At 42.3% G+C, this 23,555-nt stretch overlaps 3 protein-coding genes and 1 long non-coding RNA gene across 10 annotated transcripts in view; 2 read left to right on the top strand and 2 right to left on the bottom strand.

Annotated features, from left to right (window-relative positions):
* Positions 1 to 790: 790 nt before the first annotated feature.
* Positions 791 to 4,928, bottom strand: mettl13 (methyltransferase 13, eEF1A lysine and N-terminal methyltransferase). The gene is made up of 8 exons (XM_042706072.1): positions 4,322 to 4,928; positions 3,456 to 4,203; positions 2,831 to 3,030; positions 2,552 to 2,741; positions 1,976 to 2,164; positions 1,651 to 1,863; positions 1,306 to 1,437; positions 791 to 1,083 (listed from the first exon to the last, which is right to left on the bottom strand). Exons 1-8 carry the CDS (start codon positions 4,472 to 4,474, stop codon positions 794 to 796), a joined length of 2,115 nt encoding a protein of 704 aa, XP_042562006.1. The 5' UTR covers positions 4,475 to 4,928; the 3' UTR covers positions 791 to 793.
* A 1,528-nt stretch (positions 4,929 to 6,456) lies between these two features.
* Positions 6,457 to 9,023, top strand: itpa (inosine triphosphatase (nucleoside triphosphate pyrophosphatase)). Its single transcript, XM_042706074.1, has 8 exons — positions 6,457 to 6,571; positions 6,836 to 6,893; positions 6,984 to 7,048; positions 7,166 to 7,239; positions 7,333 to 7,364; positions 7,485 to 7,597; positions 7,702 to 7,778; positions 8,726 to 9,023. Exons 1-8 carry the CDS (start codon positions 6,509 to 6,511, stop codon positions 8,832 to 8,834), a joined length of 591 nt encoding a protein of 196 aa, XP_042562008.1. The 5' UTR covers positions 6,457 to 6,508; the 3' UTR covers positions 8,835 to 9,023.
* Positions 9,024 to 11,566: 2,543 nt separating this feature from the next.
* Positions 11,567 to 15,753, bottom strand: LOC122131153. Its single transcript, XR_006152026.1, has 2 exons — positions 15,541 to 15,753; positions 11,567 to 11,932 (listed from the first exon to the last, which is right to left on the bottom strand). It is a non-coding gene; the product is annotated as an uncharacterized LOC122131153 (long non-coding RNA).
* vamp4 (vesicle-associated membrane protein 4) overlaps positions 14,326 to 23,555 on the top strand; it is a 10,841-nt gene continuing 1,611 nt past the window's right edge. The window contains exons 1-8 of one of the 7 annotated variants that reach the window (XM_042706071.1): positions 14,326 to 14,430; positions 16,883 to 16,928; positions 17,160 to 17,261; positions 18,832 to 18,878; positions 18,981 to 19,031; positions 20,558 to 20,658; positions 23,143 to 23,222; positions 23,531 to 23,555. The exon at positions 23,531 to 23,555 is cut by the window's right edge and continues 27 nt beyond it. In XM_042706071.1, the coding sequence (XP_042562005.1) occupies positions 17,196 to 17,261; positions 18,832 to 18,878; positions 18,981 to 19,031; positions 20,558 to 20,658; positions 23,143 to 23,222; positions 23,531 to 23,555 (370 nt within the window). In that variant the 5' untranslated portion in view covers positions 14,326 to 14,430; positions 16,883 to 16,928; positions 17,160 to 17,195. Of the gene's footprint in view, positions 14,443 to 15,763; positions 15,951 to 16,882; positions 16,929 to 17,159; positions 17,262 to 18,831; positions 18,879 to 18,980; positions 19,032 to 20,557; positions 20,659 to 23,142; positions 23,223 to 23,530 lie in introns of all 7 variants that reach the window. The other 6 variants (XM_042706066.1, XM_042706070.1, XM_042706067.1 and 3 more) reach the window with 6 other exon arrangements.

The following is a 23,555-nucleotide window of genomic DNA, read 5'->3' as shown; positions in this document are numbered from 1 at the left end:
TGATCCTGGACAAGGACATGGCCCAGAAGGGACACTGATAAAGATGCAAATTAATTGTTTTTGGAGAGTCATCCATGTTTAATCTTAACATGCTACCCTAGCAGAAGAATATATATGAAATGCTATCTTGAGTCTCCAGCTGAACTAAGGTTTACATACTGTAACCGAGACATAACTTCAAAATCTGCTATGCTTAGTAGTCATGAACAAGAACTTGCAGCTTCAAGATTAATATGTATATGTGTATATATATATATATATATATATATATATATATATATATATATATATATATATATATATATATATATATATATATATATATATATATATATATATATATATATATATACACATAGCATGACCAATAAATCAGACAATGAAATTCAGAATTACTCACAGTCCAAACATATTACCAACTGAAACCTCATGACTCTATATTTCTCTATATATAATTTATATACATACATACATACATACATACATACATACCAGCCACATCTCTAGCATGACCAATAAATCAGACAATGAAATTAGTGCTAGTAAAACACAGAGCCCGCATTGAAAATCTTGAAAGTGCCTTTACTTTTTTTCAATAATACTTAGTAGGCAACAAAACTAGAAAACTGAGAAACTGAGAAGATTGTACAAACATACATACATTCTTTCATTATTTATCATGATTATTCATTCATATTTTATCACGCAGAGATAATGATCTATACGATGATGATATATCACGTATTTTCCAACTGTTATATTAATTCATACCCTTCCATGGTGATATCTGATTTTATGCTATTCTAAGATCCTCCAACATTGCAGCGATATCAATGTGTGGGCTGCCGGGTCCTCCCTGGCTGTGTGCTCGTATCGCCCCCTGTAGGCTCTTAGCTGCCTTTTTCAGCTCTTCAGGGACACCAGTATCTTTGCTTTTGCCTGCCTCTCTCAAGCAGAAGAGCACATCGTTCACCTCACCCTCGATAGAGCGGGAGTACACCCGGGGGAAGACCTCTCGCACAGACTCCATCACCTTCTGCCGTAAGGAAGTGTCTCGGCACACCAGATTTAACATGAACACACCTGAGATGAGAGGAATGGAGAAAAAATAGATTCAAGGTGAACAGTGAGTAGACAGAGTTAAACTGACAGAATGACTGTTTTGTAGCTATTGATTTACCAGAGTTTAATAGTTAAGGTAGAGTAGTCCCAATAAAATGCTGGTAGAAAATAAAGTGCTTTCATTTACAGGAAACAGAGATCAATACAATCTATTCATATGAGTGATGATAATATAGATCTGACCTCGTGAACTTAACAGGCAGAACACTTTTTCCAGTAGGGCTTTTTCTACAAAGGCAGGCGGAGGGCAGCTCATTCCCAGGCTGGGGTCTTTGCTGTCAACGTCAAACATGATGACATCATAAGAATGCCCACCTATAAATAGATCAGAGGTATAATGTCAGAGAAAGTAAAAGATAGGGGAGATATTTTGAGAGCAAAATACATCCAACAAGAATTGCACTGTGCTCCAGACCGGGAACTTGACTAACAGTCCTTGTCATTCAAACTAACCAAACTTCACACCCAATGAACACATGTTGTCCCTTTGTATTATTTATGCCACTCCTCGCGCATTCCTTGTCTTACCCTGGATCTCCAGAGAGGTTATGTGGGCCAGTCCGTCAGCCAGTGTGACCTTAAGTCTGTCATTTGGCTGGAACCCGAACCAGGTTTGAGCCAAGTCGAGTACAGCAGGGTCCAGCTCGACCACATCCATTTGCGACGATGGGACAAAGTCGTGCACAAACTGGGCCAGCCCTCCGCCTCCCAGTCCCACCAGCAGCACAGATATTGGTTGCTCTGTATAATTATGAAGGCACTATTAATGGATCTTTTATAGCATATTGGTGGTACTCTAAGCACACAGCTGCCACTAAACACTGTGTTAATGACGCACAACCACATAACTTACCTTTGTTGGCACTTGTGTTCAACCCCAACATGGCTAAGCCAGCGACCATGACCTCATGATGAGTGCAGCATAGGACACTGTGATCTACAGATGAGGGACTAGAAGGATCAGAAGCTGGAGCTCTGGGAGTGGCTTCGGAAGGTGCAGGACATGATTTTTTCTTATTCTTCTTCTTGCGGGCCGCAGATGCTGATTTTAAAGAGAGCATTATGGTAAGTTTGGGCATGCACATTCTGTAGAAATAAGATTCATCTTATAATTAGTGATATAACTATCTGCCCACAGGGCCTGAAGCATGATAGTATAGGCTTGTACAGAGAAAGAGCAATATGGAGTATTTGTGGGAAAGAATATCTGTTGGAAAGAAATAGAGATGTATAAATGAAACAGTAATGAATAAATGTAAAATTAAGCAATAATCTGTGATAAATGTAACAGATTGTAATAAATGCAAACCCTAGGATTCTCTGTTGAGGTTCCAGTTTATCTGCACCATTACGTGGATCATTATATATATTATATACCTGACAGGTCATCCTTTTGCTCTGAAGTTATTTCTTTATGATCCCATCTCACCTTTTGGTGGTGTGCTGAGACGACTCTCAGACTGCACCAGCTGGTCGTTCTTCAGGAAGATCAGTCGGCGGTAGAGATGGCCGTCCTCCCCTCTGACGTCCTCCACAGAGAATTCCCCCGTGAGCTCACTGACCCCCTTCCCCACCACCTTCCTCCAACCCAGATCCCCTCCCACAGAGAGGAAGGGCACCTAGGCAGCAATAGGGATAGATTTTATCATAGAGACTAATTGCAAGTGTTGCAATGGGTGTATGTGTGTGTTACGGCAATTAGCTCTACCTGCTGATTGGCTGGCATTCCTGGAGGAGCAAGTTCCATCACCATTGGCGAGAGCTCTGCTTGGATAGCCTGCATGTCCTGATACTCCTGGTCTCGGTGCATAGACACAATAACCAGGCGTCTGAAGTTGGCACTGGACGCTAACTGTACACGGCCCTCAGCAGACCCATACAGCCAGTCAGACTCACGACCTTGTGGCACTGTGGATTCAGATTTTTTTTTTCAGGCTGATGATGTTGTTGTTATCTATCAATGATATACAGTTCTTACTGTATAATGACACCCCACAATGGAGTTATAATACAGTAAAAACAGAAGTTAGTGATTTCACACACCCATACTACAACATATATGCTGTATAGATGTATATACACTGTATTGCCATAAATAACATATGCTAGTGCATGTACTGTATATTAACAAATAACATAACATACTAACATCATAATAAATCAAATAAAAAAAACAGATAAAGTCAGAGCATTGTCTCCCAGACAAGAAGAGCATTGACAGCTGCACACATTTAGCTGCAATGTTCCGTTTTTTATAGTCTCACTTAAAGACAAGGAGAGCATTGACAGCTGTACACTTGCTGGAATGTTTATGGAATGCTAGAAACTCTTACCTATAAAGATTGCGAAATGATTGAGACGTGGCACTTTGGCATTGGGTGGGCTGTCCTTCACGGTGAGGGTGTACCGAGGCAAGCCTGTGGCTGTGTGGCACAGAGTGAGAGAGGGGCTGCTGGCTGAGTCTGTACCTCCATGGAGCTTCTGCCGTAAGAGGGCATAAGCCTGCCTCTCTTTTACTGCAGCCAGAAGCTCAGGCACAGATGAAAGTCTTTTAGGGGCACCATCCTCCCCCAAGCACATCTCCAGCACCAGGAAAGGGGGGGGCTGCCGAAACTTGGTGCAGACAAGAACGAAGACTGGCAGGGCAAATGTGGTGGAGTCTGAGTCCTGGTCCTCCTCCTTGGTCATGCAGTGGAGCCGTATGGCCCAGCCTGCACTGGAGAAGTGTTCCACAGCTAGACGCACCACGTGCTCCTGGGCCAGAGTAACACAGACATAACGGCCGCCAACCGCCATCACCCTACTAACTTCTGTCAACATCCTTTTGGCCAGTGCACCTTCCTCTTCAGAGGCCATGGCATCGAGGGTGCTTTTATCTAGCGCCACCTGGTAGCTGCCATCCTCAAATCCTGTTTGAGTGGCATCTATTAATTGGAAAGTCAGGCCGGGTCGGCGTTCAGCATTGCGTTGGTTCATGTTTGACACCACCGTCTCGCTGGTGTCAATGTTGGTGAGCTGCTGATAGCCCACATCATAGAGCTGTTCACTCAGTTCTGAGTTGCCACAGCCCACCACCAGCACCTGTATGGGAGCACAATGTATATGCAATTACAGGGAAGGATATGCATTCCTGTGGCAAATACTGTTTTACAAGTTTTACGGCTTTTGGCAATTAACAACAAATGCCTAATTGTATTACCTGATCACGGGGTTTGATGTATTTGTGAAGCACTCCACAGAGAGAATGATAGTCGCCATACCACTCGAATGCCTTGTCTCCACGTTTGCGAAAAAAACGCTCCCAGTAGTCCGCCGAGCTAAGCTCCTCTGTAGTGCGTGGCAACAAACTCATTCTTTTAAACTGTTCTCAAATTATTCTCTGCTAGAACATAAGCAGCACAGAGAACGTGTTGCTAATGGCAGTTGAAGTAAACAGTCGCTGGACAGGACAGCCGGATAATCAACTTGGTCAGCAACTTCATAAATCTGTTCTAACGACCCTCGCCCTTGTCTAATTTCATTACGAATCGAAGGTAAAGCTTCTTCAAAATTAGCAGCTTAATACTGGAAATGAGTAGTCTGCAAGACCGTTAGCGTTACTTCGAACAGTTGTCAATTTATCTTGCTTTCAGCCTCCACCAGCGCAACCACATGAGTGGCACATCATTGAAACGTGTAATCAACCCGGACACATTTCTCAGCCGTACACACAGAACAGGCTCTGATTGGTCAGTTAGGGCTATCAGGGAACCGGATGTGTTTATGTTCCGGATTTTTTTTTTCCTCCAAATTGCAAACATGAGTTTCAAGCCTCAAGAAGTAAAACGAAACGTTTGTTGTACCTAACCAAAAGTTCTGACAAGGAAAACAATTCTGTCCGTATGCAGTGGATAGTCTAAACACTTTGGGAAATGGTAAAAAAAGTCGTTGTAGTTGTTATTTTAAATGAAATGGTTGAAGGCATAGCATCACAGTTAATATTTAAGGTATTTGTGGGATCATCAAAATTGTTATCTTACAAATTACAAAAAAGATTATCTAGGCTAATTCACTTGAAAGACATCACAAGTCCTATGCTCTTTTTCAGACATATTTCTTATCTGACTCGTGACTATTTTGTAATCTGTGCAACCTTAACAGTTTCTATTAGTCAATGTTTTTAATTGTCTATGCGAGGCCATCATCACCTTAAACAACTGTATACCTTTTAGACTAAGTTATTTCTTTATGACTATGAGGTGAATTTCAGTTGAAATTCCCCCAGAACGTTGTAACAACGTCTTCCCACTGAGCAGTACACAGTTACGGACTTCTGGTCGACTACCTTCAAGTATTGTGAAATCAATGACAAGATTTACCACTACTAAACACATTGGTATTAATATACAGGATATTCTGTACATATACTTATTGAGACATAGTCTTTAAAGTATTGTGGTGTAGACAATGTCGAGATACATCACTAATAAACACACTTTTAGGATGTATGTTTAGGATGTTTTGAACATCTGACTTTGTTGAAGACACAATCCTTTGTTTCATCAGTAGAGTGTGGAGTGTCACAATGTTTTTCCATTAAGCACAATGTATTTGCTTGTGATCGCAAACTTTCAAATATTGTGGTGTAGTCATTGATTAGATTCATCACTAATAATAATAAAAAAAAATATTCCATTCCCACTTTTATAAAGACACAATCCTTTGTTTAATCGTTGGAGTGTGGTTTGTGTTATAGTGTCTTCCCATTCAGCATAAAGCAATTTTGCCTGTCTGATCAGTTTAAGTATTAAGTATTGTGGCACAATCAGTGATGAGATTCATGACTTATAAACACATTTTCTTAATATTTAGTATGTCAATCTTAACATATTCCATCCCACTTTTATTCAGACACAATCCTTAATTCAATCAGTAAAGTGTGTGCAACAATGTCTCCCCATTGAGCACAATGCAATTGCTGTCCCATGATCGGCAATCTTTAAAATATTGTGATGTAGTCAATGATGAGATTCATCACTGATAGACACATGTTTATTAATATTTAGGATGTTCTGCACATATTCAACCCAACTTTTATTAGGGCACAATTACTTGTTTTATTAGTAGAAAGAGGTGTGTGTCACAATGTGTTCACAACTATGAAACATTTTCGCCTGTTTAGTTTATCAATGTTCCCTGTTTTAAAACAATAAAATTATAAGTTTGTGAGATGACTTACTACTTTTTTAGCCCATTTGTTTTTTGCTATCATGGTTATGCAATTTATATCTCTGATGTTTCTGAAATACTAAAGCTGACTTTTATTTTGGCTGATATTTGTATAAATCTGGCCGGAAGTTGAGCCAATTAATGTGACTATGGTTGCTCACGAAACGTTGCAGTAAGCATGGCAGTACCGGGTGTAAGATCAGTGGTGTTTGTAACTGGAAATGCCAAAAAATTAGAGGAGGTAAGGAACTCACTAGACTACCTGCATGTAATACGATCAGCCGATATGAAATTAAACGCCTCTGTGGTGTCTATACATTTAAACTGAATGCTAAATTCGCCCTGCACGCAATGCGGGCATAACCAGTTTTTCAGGAAGTTTGAGGATTCTATATTCTGTATAGAAGATTTATAGAAGATTCAGTTTCAGTCATTCAGTACTTCAATACATAAGGATTTCAGTCGTTCAATACATAATCCAATATCCTTGTTCCTGTCTGAATAGGTTGTCCAAATTCTTGGAGACAAGTTTCCTTATAAACTAATCTCGAAAAAGATTGACTGTGAGTGGCTGTATGCTCATGAACACTATTGAAATACACCATGTTATGTTATAAATGGGTAATTCTAACATGAGTGGTTCATCTTTGTAGTGCCAGAATATCAAGGTGAACCGGATGACATCTCTATTCAAAAATGTAAAGAGGCATCTAAACAAGTACGTTAATGTAGCAAACCTATGCTTAAATTTTTGGTTTCATTTGTGTAGCCTTAAATTAAATATTTAACAGCAGCAACAACAAAAATCCAATTTCAGCTTTGTATTCTTCTGCAGGTTGATGGGCCCGTCATTGTAGAAGATACCTGTCTATGTTTTAGAGCCCTTGGTGGTCTGCCTGGGCCGTATATGTGAGTTTGACATCACTGTTGTTCATAACTGTTATCCTTTTCCGCTGTGGTGCTTTGTTCTTAATCATTGTTATGTTTGACTTTCCTATGTAGAAAATGGTTTCTGGATAAGCTGAAGCCCGAAGGTTAGGAAGCTTGTTTATTTATAGATGCTCTCTAAACATGACTATGATTAACATATGACAGATAATCCATGAAGTATGCTTCACTCTTGTTTTGTCTTTCTCCCTTATGCTTATGCCCAGGACTGCACAAACTCTTGGCAGGCTTTGAGGATAAATCTGCCTGGGCTCTTTGCACCTTTGCTTTTTGTGCAGGAAAAGGCGAGCCTGTACAGTTATTTCGGGGGAAAACGGAGGTAGACAAATTACCATGGCCTACCACTCATTTGCTCACTTGATCAATCAACCACATACATACACATATGCTGTATGATTACTTAAAAATATTCTGTTTTTACAGGGGCGCATTGTTGAGCCCAAAGGCCCCAGAGATTTTGGATGGGACCCATGTTTCCAACCAGATGGCTATGACAAAACGTGAGGATATGGGCTTTGACAACTAGTTTTGTGCTTAATATATGGCCACTAGAGGGCAGTGTATCTTCAGAATTATGAGTTGTCCCTCCAGGATCTTGTTGTGGCCAAAAGTGACTGGATTTTCTTAAAATTGCAGTGATTTTGAGTGTTAGTTTTTTTTTATATCCTGTGGGAATTCCTAAAAATTGTGATCCCACCAAAATCTTGCGCGTGTTTTTAATTATTGTTGTGGCCAAAAGTTGCTGCAGGAATTCTCAATTCTCTTGATTTTGAATTCAATAAAATCAATCGCAAATGATGCAGAAATTCCATGGCTTTGCATTTTTATGCAGAAATATTGCATAATAATAACAGAAAACTGCAACCTGCAATGACCATTGCAGGAAATGAATTTGAATTTGAATTTGCTTGAATTTGTGAATACGCAACATCACAAAATCCTGGAGGGACTGATTAATACATTCCACTACATTTGTTTCATGATGAAATTTAGTTTGTCAGTGTACATGCTAAAGTATCACTGGCTGCAATCACAGTTATGATCTGGTAAAATGATTAAATTATTAAGGTTGACAAATGCAGATTATAAAAGATTCAACACTAAATGTTGCTTCCCTGATTCAAAAGAGTGCCCAAGTACCAAACCTGCTTTTGATGTCTCTGTTTGAATGTCCATTAGCCGTGTCCGTTTGAATGAGCTTTCCATTCTCCCTCATATCCCATCTATTAAAGTCTGGCTTTTAATGTCCAGATAGAACCAAAAAAAAAATACATTGAGACTTAAAACTTCTGGGATATACCTCATACATTTCCCAATAGCTTTAAAGTTGGAGTATTAATGAAAAGTCATGATCTGGCATGAACAATATTTAAAATGGCGGTTTATGTGTACATGCACACAAGTCTGCATCAGCATTCACGATATTTCCATTATTGTTTTTTTTTAGCTACGCTGAGCTTCCCAAGGAGGTGAAGAATACCATCTCTCATCGGTACCGTGCCCTGGCTGCCATGTCAGAGCACTTCTCTCAATTGAATGACACACCTAAGACCTAGAAGACGAAGCATGGGGAATATTCACTGGTCATTTACAAGTTATCATAATTGTCATAAGTCAGTTGAATACATTTAAGATTGGTGTTTAACCAGAACTGATGATGTTGAAAGCCACATGCTGTAACGGACAGTCCGTCCTTTTTTTAACTCAGCCAGTTTGTAATAAATATGTTTTGTTCACCCACTGAAGATTTATGTATTTGTTGTTTTTATCAGTTGCATTGTCGTGATGGATAGTGCTTCTTCTTGATTATGATGCATTTTGTTTTTAAATCATGTCAAGTAGCTGGACCCAGATCAGTTACATTGCATCTAAACAAAAGAGGGCAACACTGAGAAACCAAGCAGATGCCTACTCCGTTGGAAAAATACTGCAACATATCAAACGATAGTTGTTATGTTCATGGACAGTTGACTGATAGCATAGTGTATCCTCAACAAAGTGTTTAAGACCTTCGTAAATCTACATGCCATTCAGAGTGACGATCTGGAACAACTGGAAATAACATTATACTGAGCCTTTTCCACATAGTGTTCAGTCATTAAGGAGTGTTTAGTACCTAAGAATTTCTTGGCGCTTCAGTGTAAGTGATAGATGGATCAGCAGTTTCAGTCAATATATTTACATCTGGTACCCACTGACTCTGTCTGTTGGTCCATATGGAATTTAGCAAAGCAAAGCATTACGTCAAGTAATACTCCATTCATCTTTCTCCATGCAGCTCTTTGACTCCTCTTCCCTCACTTGAGAGAGGTTGAGGAATGACTTTGCTTACAGGCGGGAGTACAGCTTCTTGAGATAAAATGACTGTTATACCAGTCAAATCTCTTCTCCAAACATGCTCTGTTTATACATCGCACATCATGTAGGCCTTTTTTTCATATAACAATGATAAATGACTCGTAGGGCATTTAGTGTCCTGTAGAATGCATTATATACTGCATATTGACCTATATTTATTTATTGTATGCGTTTTATGTTGGTACCTTGATAAATCCCATAAAGTAAACCTTGTGTTACAGGTTTTTGACTGCAGATGTTTACATTAATTGAACCTCAGTGATAACCACAATCTAACATAGAACCTACAAAAGAAGAAGCTTTAAGTAATTATAGCATGCATTATAAGAATCAGGGTCTAAGCATATGCTGAAATAGGGGAATCAGAGAGTCATGGACAAAATGGCTATTCATGGTTTTACCTCTCCCTCAGGAGACCACTGCAGGCCAAACCAGGAGGAGGAGAATCACCCGGGTAGTGAAGTGGACTAGGAATGTGGATGGGCTCCAAAGGCTCCACTCAGTATGAGCCTCATGTTAAAATGATTCGTCAGACAATCCTTGTCTACCTCCCAGAAAGTCCCAGAAAGACAGTATACATAACCTGGAGCATGCAAAGTTTATGGGCCCCTATATTTCGTGTCCGGACATTGGTTGAAAATAAACCTTAACCACGTCATAAGACATGAATGATGGATTTGGATCTTGATTAGGCTGGATGTATACTCTAATGCCAATTATTTGGACCTTGATTAGGCTGGATGTATACTCTAATGCCAGTTATTTGTTTGCAGTCTGAGCCATGAACAGGAATGTAGCTTGGTAGTGGTGCCTCAGGAAAGAATGTGAAAATAACAACCTGATGTTTGTGACAAACAAAGCGACTTCTCATTACTCAGGTACACAGAGAATGGGAGCCGAGTGCTAGAACTATTCCAGGTGTTGGGGAGAGGGAGAGCAGACGGCCCCTTCCAGAGAAACATCAAACCCAGTCAGATCAGGAGCTTGGCTTTCTCGCAGACTCACAGCAGAAATCCCGTAAAAATCAGGGGTGGGAGGTGCTCTGTCTTCCTAGTTACGATATACCTCAATTAAGCACAACAGTGTTAGTTTTTTATATATTTCCACTCTCTTTCCTTCCTGTATGTAAGTAAACATGTTGTTGTTTGGAATTTCTGACCTTATGGGTTTTGAGTCTGGGAAAACGTCCATTAACGAGGTGCTGCACACTTAAATGTGTTTTTTTTTGTTAAAAAATGTAATTATAACTAAATTATACGGATGTGCTGAGATGAAACACATCAATGTTGGTATTAATATTGACAGAATTACCATTTTTATAAAAAATCTGCATTTTATAGATTGAAAATGGCATGCCGACGTAGAGTCGACCGAGTGTGAGTCTCATTTTCATTTGCTGATCGAGACTCATCATTCACAGTTGAGTCCCCCCCTTGAGTGTGTGTGCCCCCCCCCCCCCCCCACACACACACACACAGTCAGGCTCAGAGATAGAGGTGGTGTAGTTATCATAGAAAAAGGTTACAGTGCCTGGAGACGCTACCTTAATGATTCATTTGTTACGATTTTGCAAAATGACTGCAGAAATGCATTTGTTGTTTATGTCATTCACTGTATGTATTTATTTATTGATTGATTGACGCTGATCTGATGTATCTGAATCTGAATTGAATACAGTTTTCCTTTTTCTGTAGAGTCAAATGCAACAGTGACGTTAAATCCAAATAAATAAATGGGTGTTTATTATCTACCCACACTGACTGTTTTCACGTTTTAGGTTACTAGGGAAACACTGTTGAAAGGAATACTCATATACTCACATACACACATTCTCTCTTTCTCTTTCTGTGTTTCTTTCTCTCTCCCTGTCTCTGTCTCATGCTCCCCATCTAAAGATATCCAATAAAGAAGAAAAATCTCATGAAACAGGTTGTTATCAGTGGCACTGATTTAATGAGGCAACCACATCCCGTCTGTCTACTGGAACACCTGGCATTCCACTTGTTTGGTTTAGTGGGCACTGTTTACTCCTTGGTGTTGTGGGATAGGTATGAATGTTTACGTCCTGTTTACGGCTGTGTTGATGGGAAGGTAGGATGCTTGCAATGGCATGGTCATGGGGATAGGGGAAATAACAATGTCTGGTATCAAACCAAAGCCCAAACTTGGAATCTCCTCCACCTCCGCCTGGAATGTAAGGTTTAGAATGCCGTACATTTCCTCTGGGGTTGTCCATCAATCAGTGTGTGAGAACAGCCTGGAGTCACCATCAGGAGAAGCTTTGACCCATTGAGACCTGTATAAGGGAAAAATGCCTCTGATGGATGTCTTCAGAAAAACAGGTGCAGTTGCGCGGATGAAAAGAAACGTTCCTGTTAGTGAAACCTTTTTCGTCTGTGAGTCATTTAAAAAGGCAGGCAATAACCTTGTTTCAACTGCTTTGACATGACAATGAAGATGTGAGTGAGAGGTCGGACAGGATTAATTGTGCTGGCTTCACACGCAAGTCACATTTTACTACTACCCGTGAGTGCATTTTATTTACAACATGACTCAGTCTTTCCCTCAACATTATAATCAAAGCACTTTCCAACACAAACTGCATTTAATGACAAACTAATTAACTTGGCTCGACTTGCAGTTAGCCTGAAAGACAGGATTTAATGACCCTTTACAGGAAGATGGGGATCTTGGTTTGGCACTGAATATTTGTTCTCCCAGGTCATGTCCAATTTAACTTTGCTTACGTGCAGCATGGAGAGGAGATTTAAGACCCATGTCATTATAATATCCATTCTGTCACAATGCATAGAAGTGTATGTAGCTTTGAGGTTTGAGCTAGCGTGAAACATACATGCTACAGGTAAATCATGTGATCTCGCTTGATCTGTAGCTTTTGAATATATGGCCACAGATATAGACTTGTATGAGCCCATACACTGTATGTGGATGTGCTTTGTGTGTGTGCAGGGAGAGAGGTAGATAAATGGTCTTGTGTGATTGCTGGGGACTCTTCTGGGGCTGATGAGGCTCTGCATGCACATCTGGGAGGCATCAGTCACAGGTTTGGGAGCAGTTCCTGCAGGCCCTCCACGGCTCTCCACAGTCATTTATAACCATGACCTCGGCTTTGTGTTGAGACACATACACATCACACAGTCCCATCCTCCCCTATGTGCACCCATCCAGAGAGCTCCCCTAGCCCAGGGAACCTTGTGACAAACACCAGTCTCCCCATCCGTATAATCCCACGAAAGAAAAATAAGATCCTAAAAAAGGGAATTCAGAGCTTGTGAAATGTCTGTTTCTCTCATTACGGATGCTGCTATACTTGACTTTGGTGCTGCATAGTGACTCTCTGTGGCTTCAGGCTTTATAAACTTCAGAGGAAGAACAGGAGCTTTATGGAGTGGTCTTGACATTGGCATGCTGTTACTGCCTGAACACAATACAGTGGAGGACTGTCATTTGTAAGATGCTCACAGTGTCTTGTTCGTTCTGGAAGATTATTTCATGAATAATGTGGAGTTGTTAATGTCAATGTCTGTCGATCTAGAATCCAAGCTGATCTTCCCTAGAATTATTATATCACTAAACTTGTTGTTTGTTAGAATTAATAGAACAGTATGAATAGAACAGTATTTTTCAGTGCTCTATTTGTCTACCTCAGTATACTTCTATTGGCAATGTTTTGCCAAAAGAACTGGTGCTCAAGTGAAGGACAGCATAGGGAGGGGGAGGTTCTGGTCATGGTGAAAAGAGAATGGTAATTTACCCATAGTGCAAATTGTTTCTGTATAGTGTACTAATATTGTCATTCCAATGAGGCCAAACTTTCACTTACTGACAGCCAGAAAGAGACGGGTGGTCGTATAATGTATTATGTCCATGTTGAATTGGGGTTTAAGACATCTTTTACATATGTGCTGTTCAGCATATTTCTGCACATATCTTTCAGAAATGAGTGATAAAACGGCACAGGCCTAAATCATTTTCAAGTTCGCGGTATGGACAGAGAACCTCATCTTCTCACTTGGCACAGCACGAGAAAATTCCATGAGGAGTGAGTTCTCAAGGATACCTGCTTTATACATTTGGAGACAACATTCCAGCGCTTGCCTACAAACTCCACTCACTGTTTCTAACCAATGACGATAAGTTCTCAACACAGTCCATCTTTCTTTCATTTTGCCTTGGATTTCAGGATGGGCCCATACAGGACTGAAGACACTCTTTAACCAGTCTTTAGGCCTAATTTGTGCTCAAGACTAGGCTAATTCTTCTGGCTTTTGTCTACAAGCCATTCATTGCACTGATTTTTGTTTGTTTCCAATCAAAAGGCAGAATGACTAGCTGACTAGTAACAGGCCTATCTTACACATGAAGTTCCTTGAGGAAAAAGTATTAACATAAATAGTCACGGGTTAAAAAATGGATAAGCCCTACATGAAAAAGAAAAGTATCAGAAATAAATATGCGAAGTGGGACTGAAATGGCGCATTACTTCTGAAAGCCACTCTGACAGACTTGTTGACTACCCGTCTTATCTCTGTCATGGACAGCGTAATCTATTGCAATACAGCTGTTTTGACCTCCAGTCAGCTGATGAGAACAGGAAGAATAGACAATCCGCTGAGATCACAGCATACACAACATTACACGGAACGTTCTGTACTCTGGACGTTTCTGGACAGTACAGGTCTTGGTTCAGGGGAAGAGAGAAGAAATCACTCCCTGTGATATTTATTTGCTTGCAGGAGAACGTCTCCCTGGAAGAACAGCAACAAACCAAAGGTAGTTACAAAGGTGAGCTGTTTCCGTCGCTCTGGCCTTGGTGTACGTTTTGCATCACTCTGGCAATGGGAATATAGCTACCGTTAGCTAGCCAGCTAACGTTAGCTAACTTGACAATTATTCTGAAATCACTAGGCTGACGTTCTTCTTGTTCCGTTAATTCTACAATAATTAACGCAAATGTTAGATCCCTAGCGGCAACTATACAAGGTCTTACTACCGGTTTGTAGCAATTAAGTTCACTAATTGCTGGATTTAACTGATTGTATTATTTCAGCCAGCAGGTAATGTACCGAGGCCAATTCAGCGTAGCTATCCAACTAGCTAGCTAGCTTGCTATGGAAGTTATCCTAACGTTTGTTAGCTGGCGTCAATTACGCTTGAATTATGGCCAGTGTGAAAGAGAACTGTGTTGGTTTATTAACGTATTGCAAGTTGCTGATCCCTTTCTATTTCAAGTCGTAGGATAAATCAACGTCAGTGATGTCACGTTATGCTGTTTACATTCTACAGCTAGTTTGTTGACGTCAATGTGGCCGCTTAAATCACATCCCAAAATAGTCCAAGTCAGCTAGCATAGTTCGTTAGCAAACTAATTAGCTCCTTGCTTTGTCTTGTTGTTTGTGCCCCGTATGATAATGTCTAATCAACGGAATAGATAACTTGGTTTAAGATACGTCAGCTAGCCTAGTCATTCTGTTGGGTCAGACTTTAAATAAATCATGAGGTAACCATGCCTCGCTCAAGCCAGGTTTTAGGGCCACCGATTTAGTATTGGATTAAAGTGATTTACAGATTATTCTAGAAATTGGAACGGGTTTACTGCGCTTTAGTCAGTCACACAGCACTGTGTTGTTAATAGTGATGTTTTGCACTGTCCTTGTGTTGGATCTGTCCACATAAAAGTTATAGCAATAGCCTGTAGTTGAAGTTCAATCTGGAGTCACCATAGGCCATCACTGTTGACAAAGTGAACTGTTCATTTATATTCTGCTTCAGACAATGTTGCATCTCACAAACTGTCCCTATAAAAATAGCCACGATGTGTGTACGATTGTGAGTGGGTCTGTATCTCTTCACCTACATCTGTGATCTGATTCTGCTCCTTACCTTTGGCTCATCTCCACCTGTCAGTTATCATGCTCATGGGTGAAAGTTCAGTCAATGACCACCATTCAAAATTAGGCTAATGGTCACTTTCAAACTGATCTTGTCCAATTGGTTGCCCAACAGCTCTGCTGGAGTACCTCTGTCTTTTCTTTTCCTCTCTGTCTTTTTCTGCCTCCATTTCTTCCTCTCCATACTTCTCTCTTTCTCTCTGTTGTTGCCTCAGATAGACCCCTGTCCCCAGCCACTTCCCCTCCTCTACTGTATTCTGGAAAATTCCGAGGCACCTCTGACCAGTGGAGAGGCCGTTTTCCGACTGCGCTGCCAAAAGGAGACACAGAAAAAAGCCCCCCAGTTTGAGCACAGTGGACTCAATGGTATCTGTCGCGCAGATGCAGCCTGGGGTTGGGTTGGTGAGACGTTTTCTTTAGTGAGGGAAGCCGGTGTCATTATGCAAACACTCCTTTGAGTCAGGGCTCATAATGCATGATGCTGAATGGAGATTTGACATCGTCTCTGAATCGGTCTCAAAGAAACACTCTGCATGTCCCACACTTTACAAGACAGAGCACACTCAAAAGACACACTTCCTATTCACTCAAGCTGTTCCTTAACACTGACAAATCACTTCCTCACTGGGGCGCAGCTGAAGGGCAGGAGGGGTCCTCAGGAACTGCAGGGGCCACTGCATAGCTGAGGACGTGTAAGAGAGCGTGTTTCAGTTTAACAGACTGTGGCCTACTTTCTCTTTCTTAACAAGACAGCCAGCAGTGAAGGTTACTCAACACCCAGTAACTACAGACTTTTTAGATTGCATGTGTTCATGAACGTGTAATGGGTTTTACATGCACCCGAGACAGGCGGTAGGAAGGTAGGAAGGTTCTCACGCTTGTCCTCCACACTCTTGTTTATAGGCCTTTGATGTGCTCCAGCACCTGTGTAGAGGATTTTTCTTGAGTAGTTTTTGCAGTCGGTGTGTTTCAAGTCAACAGTGTAAAAAAAGAACTAAAGTGTAAAACAAATCCAAGTGACTTGCTGAAATCAACCAATGAATCAACCCCAGATTTTCAGTTGTTAGCACTTTATTTTTGGGCCTCGTGCAGTGTTATTGATTTATTCATTTGACAGGTCAATTTTGCATGCCAGTAATGTTTTAATATGAGAGTAACACAACCTTGGGTCTCCAGAAAAGACATTGATTCAGCACCAATAGTTCTCAGCCCATGGGTCACCAGATGAGGCATTGATGTAGCAATGCATGTAGAGAGAAAAGAAAAGAGAAGCTTAACGTGCTTTGATGCACATGATCTGCTGTGCTTTCACATCTGTTTTCTGCCAAATCTAGTTCTTGATGACCATCCAGGAACAAGGAAGCACAATGCAAAGCTAAGGTTTTTAGTAGCTTGTGTATACACATTTTTAAAGAAGTGTTCGACTGAGCAAATGAATCCATAGGTGCTGAATCACACCAGCCTTGAATTTGTTATTGTTGTTTTGAGTAAGACATGCATGCTCATTCAAAGTGTAGGTGAGAAGTATGTGTTAAAGTAATGTGGACCTGTGCTGTGATGAAATAGTGACCATTAGACTAATACAATTGTGTTTCTTCTGTTTGCCTGCAGAGGGAGCCAGAGGGGGAGGAACAGCTTGACGACAGCATGCCTCCCAAATTTAAACGGCACCTCCACGATGAAGAGGTCACGGGCTCTGTGCGCAGTGAGAGGGTGAGACGGCACAGGGCATTCTGGGCTGGGTGCACTGGGTAGACGAGGGGCCGAGAATCATGAAGACATGATTGTGAGAGACATAACTATGAAGTGTGAGGAGAGCACAAACTCTGGTAGAAGTACCTGAACTAAACATTTTTAGAAAAAATATAAATGACTGAGCCAAAATTGTGACTCCCATGTCTCTCTTCTGTGACTTGACTGAAGGACTGGAATGTTCTCTGTCCTCCCCTCTGTTACTCCACTGGGTTATCGCACAGCAATGAGAGAGAGGAGTACAGGGGCTCTTGCATAACACATACTGGCCAGTCACACACACTAACACACTCCATCCCAGTGCTGATAATCGCTGCCAGTCTGCTCTTGCATCCTGTTTTCTGTACTCCTCCATTGCCCTTCCACTCCCATTATGTTCAAGTGGGAGTAGTGTGAAGAAGCAGGAGAGGAGTTTGGAGAGGGAAAGACATGCGTGCAGCTAAGGTTCTGAAAAACACGACACTATGGAGTTAGTGCTACACTTAATGATTGCTTAGAGTGAAAGAGACTGTGATGTGTCAATGCAATGTGGACAGTAATAGCAGTGATTGAAACCCTAAAGGGTACCTGTTGTCAGATCAGATTTTTCACATTCTTTTAGTCATACACGAGCTTCAAAAAGACATGGATGGGTATATAGACTTTATCTGACAAGGTCTGGTTGGATGGTCCAAGCCAGGAAGTTTAGAAGGTTCCAGGCAGCCAAGGCACGGATATGATCACTTTATTATTGAAGACAGAGCAGCATCAATGGAAATCTGCCAGACAGCTCGGACTATCTGCACAGCCAGAAAGAATTCCCCCAATTTACCTAAACCCCCCCCCAGAAACATGAAAGCTTCTCATGAGAAAAGCAGCATCTGATTCATCTTAAACTGATGTACTGTACCAAAGAATTGCATAATGATGTCTGTTGATGTCACACCTTTGGAAGCATCAGTTTCACTTTTATTGGCCTTTCTGAAGGCCCTTAACTCCTTTGCCGATCTGAACCTGCAATCATTCAGCACCCTAGACTGACAAAAAACACTCATGGTTATTCTGACTTATCATTTATTGCAGTGTCATAGAGTTAGGCTAACTGACTCCAGAGCAGCCGTCACACACAACATTGCCTTATTTCAATTAATTAGAGGCTCTACTGCTTTGACTTGTAATATAATTAAAGGTGTACATGGTCAACATCTCAGCCTGTGCTGTCAGCACAGGGCTTCAGTTTAGACCCCTGTGAGTGCATCTGCAGGAAATAATGAAGGCTCTACAGGGATTTGGTTAAGCCCTGAGCCGAGCCCTCTACTCTTCCGCACTTCCTCCTCAGCGTGGACTTTGACCAGACCGCCTCATAGATGAGAGCCGACTGTCTGAAGACCATAACAGACTGCTGACAAAGATCAGCCCCGTGCAGCGTCTGTTTTCTTAGGTGTTGAGTGCGTGCTCTCGGATTCCATTCAAGAGAATAAGGGTTATCAGTGTTGTTCATGTGACTCTGTGACTCACTGTTTGTCTTACCCCTGCCCTTCTTAATCTACAGAGAAACTTGCTAGAGGAAGACTCTGATGAAGAGGAAGATTTCTTCCTGTGAGTTGTGTTTTCAGTCTCTCATAATGATGGCTATATTTTTTTTTTATGTCGAAGTCAAAAATTGCAAAGAAATTTTATTAATTGTCATACATGTTTTAGGAGAGGACCCACAGGACCAAGATTTGGACCTAAAAATGACAAAGTCAGACAGTAAGTGTGTCTTGCAAATACAAAATAAAGAAAGGGAAAATGAGAATTCTCTCTTGGATGTGTGGATATGGCATCTGTTCATTTACGAGGCTAGGAGGGAACAGAGTTGTATCTCTCATCCCTTGTAAGCTGGTCTTGGGTACACACAGTCTCAGAGACATGCACACACTCAGATCATGATGTGCAGCCAGAAGGTTTCAAAGGTCTGTCACTTTTGAAAGGCTATTTCAGTTGTCTCACTGTTTGTGTATGCAATAACAACAAAAAAGTCCTTCCACAACATTTTGGTGTTTCATAACGAGCCTCTCTGCCATCCTCATGAAACATGATGGGTAGGTGTATACGGTGCAGGAGCAATTATTTTAATAGCAAACAGAAAAACAGCCGAGGACAGGGGGTAGCTGTCATCTCCCCCACGCTTTTCTTGTATAAACAAAGTCCCATGTGCCCAAACCAGCCCCAGACCTCTCCCCTCTCAAATCCTGACTTGTGTTGGGTTTGTTTAGGTTACAAGCTGGCCAGCACACTTGAGTTATTTTCCCAAAGGACTCAGCATTGCAGTGCTCGTTAATGCTGTTACAGGCAGGCATCCTTTTATGTCATCTGAAATCCAAAGTCAAATTCTTTCCTCCTTTTTTTTTTTGTCCCCGCACTCCTTCCTTTGTTGAAAGTACGCTGAGTGATAATTTAATTAAGACAGAGAACATTGGGAATGCTTCTATTACAGGCAAGCATTGGCACTGAAAACAAAGGAGAGGGGAAAGGAGTGGTTGGAGGGAAGAAAAAGAAAAGGTTGAATTCTTTTCCAGTGCTGACCTGTGCTCTGCCCCCAGCAGGGCTTTATGTTGAGTTAATGAGGCCGCAGGTACACAGGCAGAAGTGGCACCTGCAGGAGAGATTAGCCGTGCCAAGGCGTGCCCAGTCAGGGGCCCTGGCTCCAGTGGAGGGCAGTGGCATAAGCAGGCTTAAGCCCAGAAGCCCATGACTGGGGCAGAAAACATCCTGGCACCTCCTGGGGAGTAGGCTTCGTGCCAGCAAAGAAACAAAAAAAAACATGGGCTGCTGTGGTCATTATTCACCAGAGGGAGTGTTCAGGTATTTGAACATGCCCAGGCTCCAGTAATGTACATTCTCTTGCATCTCACCCAAAAAACCCAAAGTGAGGTGCCTGTTTTCCATGCTTGGATTACCAGGAACCACCTCCTGAGAGATTTGACTTGGGACAGGGACCTGATATTCCCTCCTATTTCAGTAAACACGCTACTTTTTTATGGCTAAGAACATAAACAGAAACGGTAGCGCTACTAACTATATTTACAGTCCTAACTCGCCAAAATCCCCAGCGAGACTTACAATGTATTTACAGCTGGATACATGGAAGTGTCAAGTCATACTTACTTTGTGCTCCACTGTAAATAAACACTACATATTATTTTAAAGAAACCCCTTGGTTCCTCTGTGTTTCTGCCACCTTTAAGACGTCTATTGCTCCTTGTTTTGATTTGAACTTCCTCTCCTTTCCTCAGGGTGCAGTCACAGGTCGACGAGGTCATCGATGTCATGCAGGAGAACATCTCCAAGGTGATCGAGAGGGGCGAACGTCTGGATGATCTGCAGGACAAATCAGGTGAGGTCACTTGCCCCTGCGTGGCATGGCACAGCTCGGTGGAGTTCCTCACAGATCAGTCAATAGCTGTGGAAAAACAGTAAACACAGCTCAGCAAACTCTCGCAGCGGGAGACTTGGAGTGGGGAAATTGTCACTCATTAAAGTCTCCACCGTCTCAGTACTGATGAAGATGCCAGACACGGCCAGCCCCCACAAACCTGACAGAAAACACAGGTGTTCATGCATAAACATCAGTTGGATAATGAGCCAGTGCATACAGACCCCCACATACAGAACCAATGGGTGTGTGTGTGTGTGTGTGTGTGTGTGTGTGTGTGGTGTTTAGATACATGACTAGTTAGAAAGGACAGTTTAATTTTTTGATGCTTGCTTAAAAAAGTTTCCATTGCAATACTGAGCACACGCTGGCGTTCCCCTGGCTTAATTCATACTCGTCTGCTTTTGCTATCCTACTGTCCAGCAGAGGAAGCCATGGCATTTATATGACATGGAGAAACAAGTCACTTCCCAAGCAAAACAAAGTGCCCCTTAATATTAACTGCTGCCAAGAAAAGCCAACAAGGAGAACCTCGCAGTCTCGTAAATCCAAATGCACGCCGGACGCTCTCTCGTGGTACTTCAGGCTCCTTCAGCCTATTTATTTAGTTTAGGCCCCCAACCTTTCATGGCAGGCCCCCCTTTGACACTGGAAAAACAGATTGCACCCCCCCCACCCCCCCACCCCCACCCAACCCAACATCACTGTGCAAAGATTGAGATGCCCATACAGCCTGTTACCCTACATGTTTTTAATAAAAAAAAATTAAAAAAAAACATTTTTCAACTTTTGTACAGCTTTTCTTAACATTGTTTCTCTGTTGCATTAATAATTAGGCTAGCTATCTCTTCTAGTACGTAGGCTAAATGGAAGGCCTTGACCATATTATTTAATTGCAAAGTCGGCTACAACTTCATCACCAGATAGATAGTTACAGGCCACTATGATGCAAGAGCACCTCCGTACTTCATTTGACCAGTAGTTGGTTGTTTACGGTTCTCATTCCGTTTTTTTTTTCGACCTCAGCCCATGCCCCCTAGCTGTAGCTCTGCTCGCCCCCTGGGGGGCCCGCTTCACACTTTGGTTTAGGCGTCAGTGGCCGACAGCCCAGACCTTTGGTGCTCTCCCACCGCTTGCCAGATCAGGTATCCCACTTCACAGGCACGGAAGGCATGGCACTGGTGTGGCTGACGAAACGGGACCCTTGTGTATTGAAAGATGTGAAGTGTGTCTCCAGATTGTGTGTGTGTGTAAGGTGGCAGTAGACAGGGGAGTGGGGGTGGGTTAGCTTTGAATTGTGCACTTCCTAACAGCAAACAGCTCTTGCTCTGCCTGTTCTCTGTTGCACAGATGAAACCCATTGCTGCTCCGCCATTTGTTCCTCCTGGCGTTTCCATTAGAATTTTGTTATGTCGGGGACAGATGTTGTATAACTGACTCTCTCTCTGTTTTTGTGGATGGATGGATGTGTGTGTGTGTGTGGGAGTGTTTGGGGATGGGCAGGAGGTCATTTTTGAAGGAAGCTTGTCAACTGTGACAACACAGAGCAGCACATCTGGAAGGCATTGTCATTTCAGCGAGAGTGTGTGTTTGTGCGCGTGCGTGCGTGCTCGACATGTGTTGTCCATTGTTGCCCTGTGCGCACCATGTGCAGGTAGCACACAGAGAACAGTGTATGTGTTTATTAGTGAGAGCGCTTGAGAGAGCATGTGCACGTGTCTCCCATTGTGAAACCTGAAATGGGTGTGTGTCCCTGATCACTGTTATTAAGAGTCGCCACATAGTAGCGCCAGGGCGACACGCATCTATGCACGATGGGGAGAAGAACGAGACAGACTCCGTCTCCTTCCAGCATACTCCACACTGCTTTGTTTCTCTCTCTCTCTCGCTCTCGCTCTGTCTGACCTGGGTCTGATTTGTTGCCCTGTGGCCTTCTCTTCCTCATCACGTTCTCTCCCGCTCTGTTTCCCTGCCAGCGCACATGCAGGTAGTCCCTGCTCTCATGGGCTCAGCTTGATTCCAGACTTCAGAGAACACTCACTCACTAATGATGCTATTATTGAATGCTTGAAGCTGATTCCCGCTATTAGTAAATGGTTGGAGCGGATTCAGAGAATGTAACTGGGGAGTGTTTGTGTTGATGGATTCCAGCATACACAGAGCTGATTATGTCCATTTGAGACTTTTCTAATGTTTCAGCTAACAGACCAAATCTCAACAAATGTCTCCAAGAAACAAACAAAGAACTCAGCACACACTGCGATCAAACAAGATTTGGCTAGATTGTGTTACGCACACGGTCCTTAGAGATGTGGGAAAGAACAGCCTGCTCATGACCCGTCCTCTCTGATCTGTCTGACGGCTCATTGTGTTTGTCTGTCCTTTTCTCCCTCCCTCCCTCCCTCTCTTTCTCTCTTTCTCTCGCTGGCGTGTCCCTGCGAGTAGAAAGCCTGTCAGATAATGCCTCGGCCTTCAGCAGCCGTTCCAAGCAGCTTCACAGGAGGATGTGGTGGAGAGACGTCAAGGTGAGTGTACCCCCCCCCCCCCCACACACACACACACACACACACACACACACACACACACACACACACACACACACACACACACACACACCTCCCTCAAGAGTGGCCCTCCAGTGTCCCATAAGGGTCACAGTAGTCTTGCAGTGTCCAATGAGTTTTCAGATAACACAAGAATTCTCCAGTGGCCCACCTGTCTTGCTATCTCTGCAGTCCTCCAGACTGCAGGTAGACGTGTCACTGGTATGCCCAACCTTCTTTTGAGTGCTCTAGTGTCCCACCAGTGATCTGTGTGTTTTTTTCCTCTACAGATGAAGGCCATAATTGCCCTGGTTG

This window comes from Clupea harengus, unplaced genomic scaffold (assembly GCF_900700415.2).
Source record: "Clupea harengus unplaced genomic scaffold, Ch_v2.0.2, whole genome shotgun sequence".
Classification (NCBI taxonomy): Eukaryota; Metazoa; Chordata; class Actinopteri; order Clupeiformes; family Clupeidae; genus Clupea; species Clupea harengus.
This window is presented reverse-complemented; position numbering and strand designations above follow the sequence as displayed.

What these genes read in the sequence shown, in the direction of transcription:
- itpa (XM_042706074.1), top strand. Translation starts at nt 6,509, where the DNA reads ATGGCAGTACCGGGTGTAAGATCAGTGGTGTTTGTAACTGGAAATGCC. An exon ending in GTAAAGAGGCATCTAAACAA is followed by an intron (nt 7,049 to 7,165) that starts GTACGTTAATGT and finishes ATTCTTCTGCAG; the next exon opens with GTTGATGGGCCCGTCATTGT. An exon ending in CCAGATGGCTATGACAAAAC is followed by an intron (nt 7,779 to 8,725) that starts GTGAGGATATGG and finishes GTTTTTTTTTAG; the next exon opens with CTACGCTGAGCTTCCCAAGG.
- mettl13 (XM_042706072.1), bottom strand. Translation starts at nt 4,474, where the DNA reads ATGAGTTTGTTGCCACGCACTACAGAGGAGCTTAGCTCGGCGGACTAC. An exon ending in GAATGCCAGCCAATCAGCAG is followed by an intron (nt 2,742 to 2,830) that starts GTAGAGCTAATT and finishes ATTGCTGCCTAG; the next exon opens with GTGCCCTTCCTCTCTGTGGG. An exon ending in AACCTCTCTGGAGATCCAGG is followed by an intron (nt 1,438 to 1,650) that starts GTAAGACAAGGA and finishes ATCTATTTATAG; the next exon opens with GTGGGCATTCTTATGATGTC.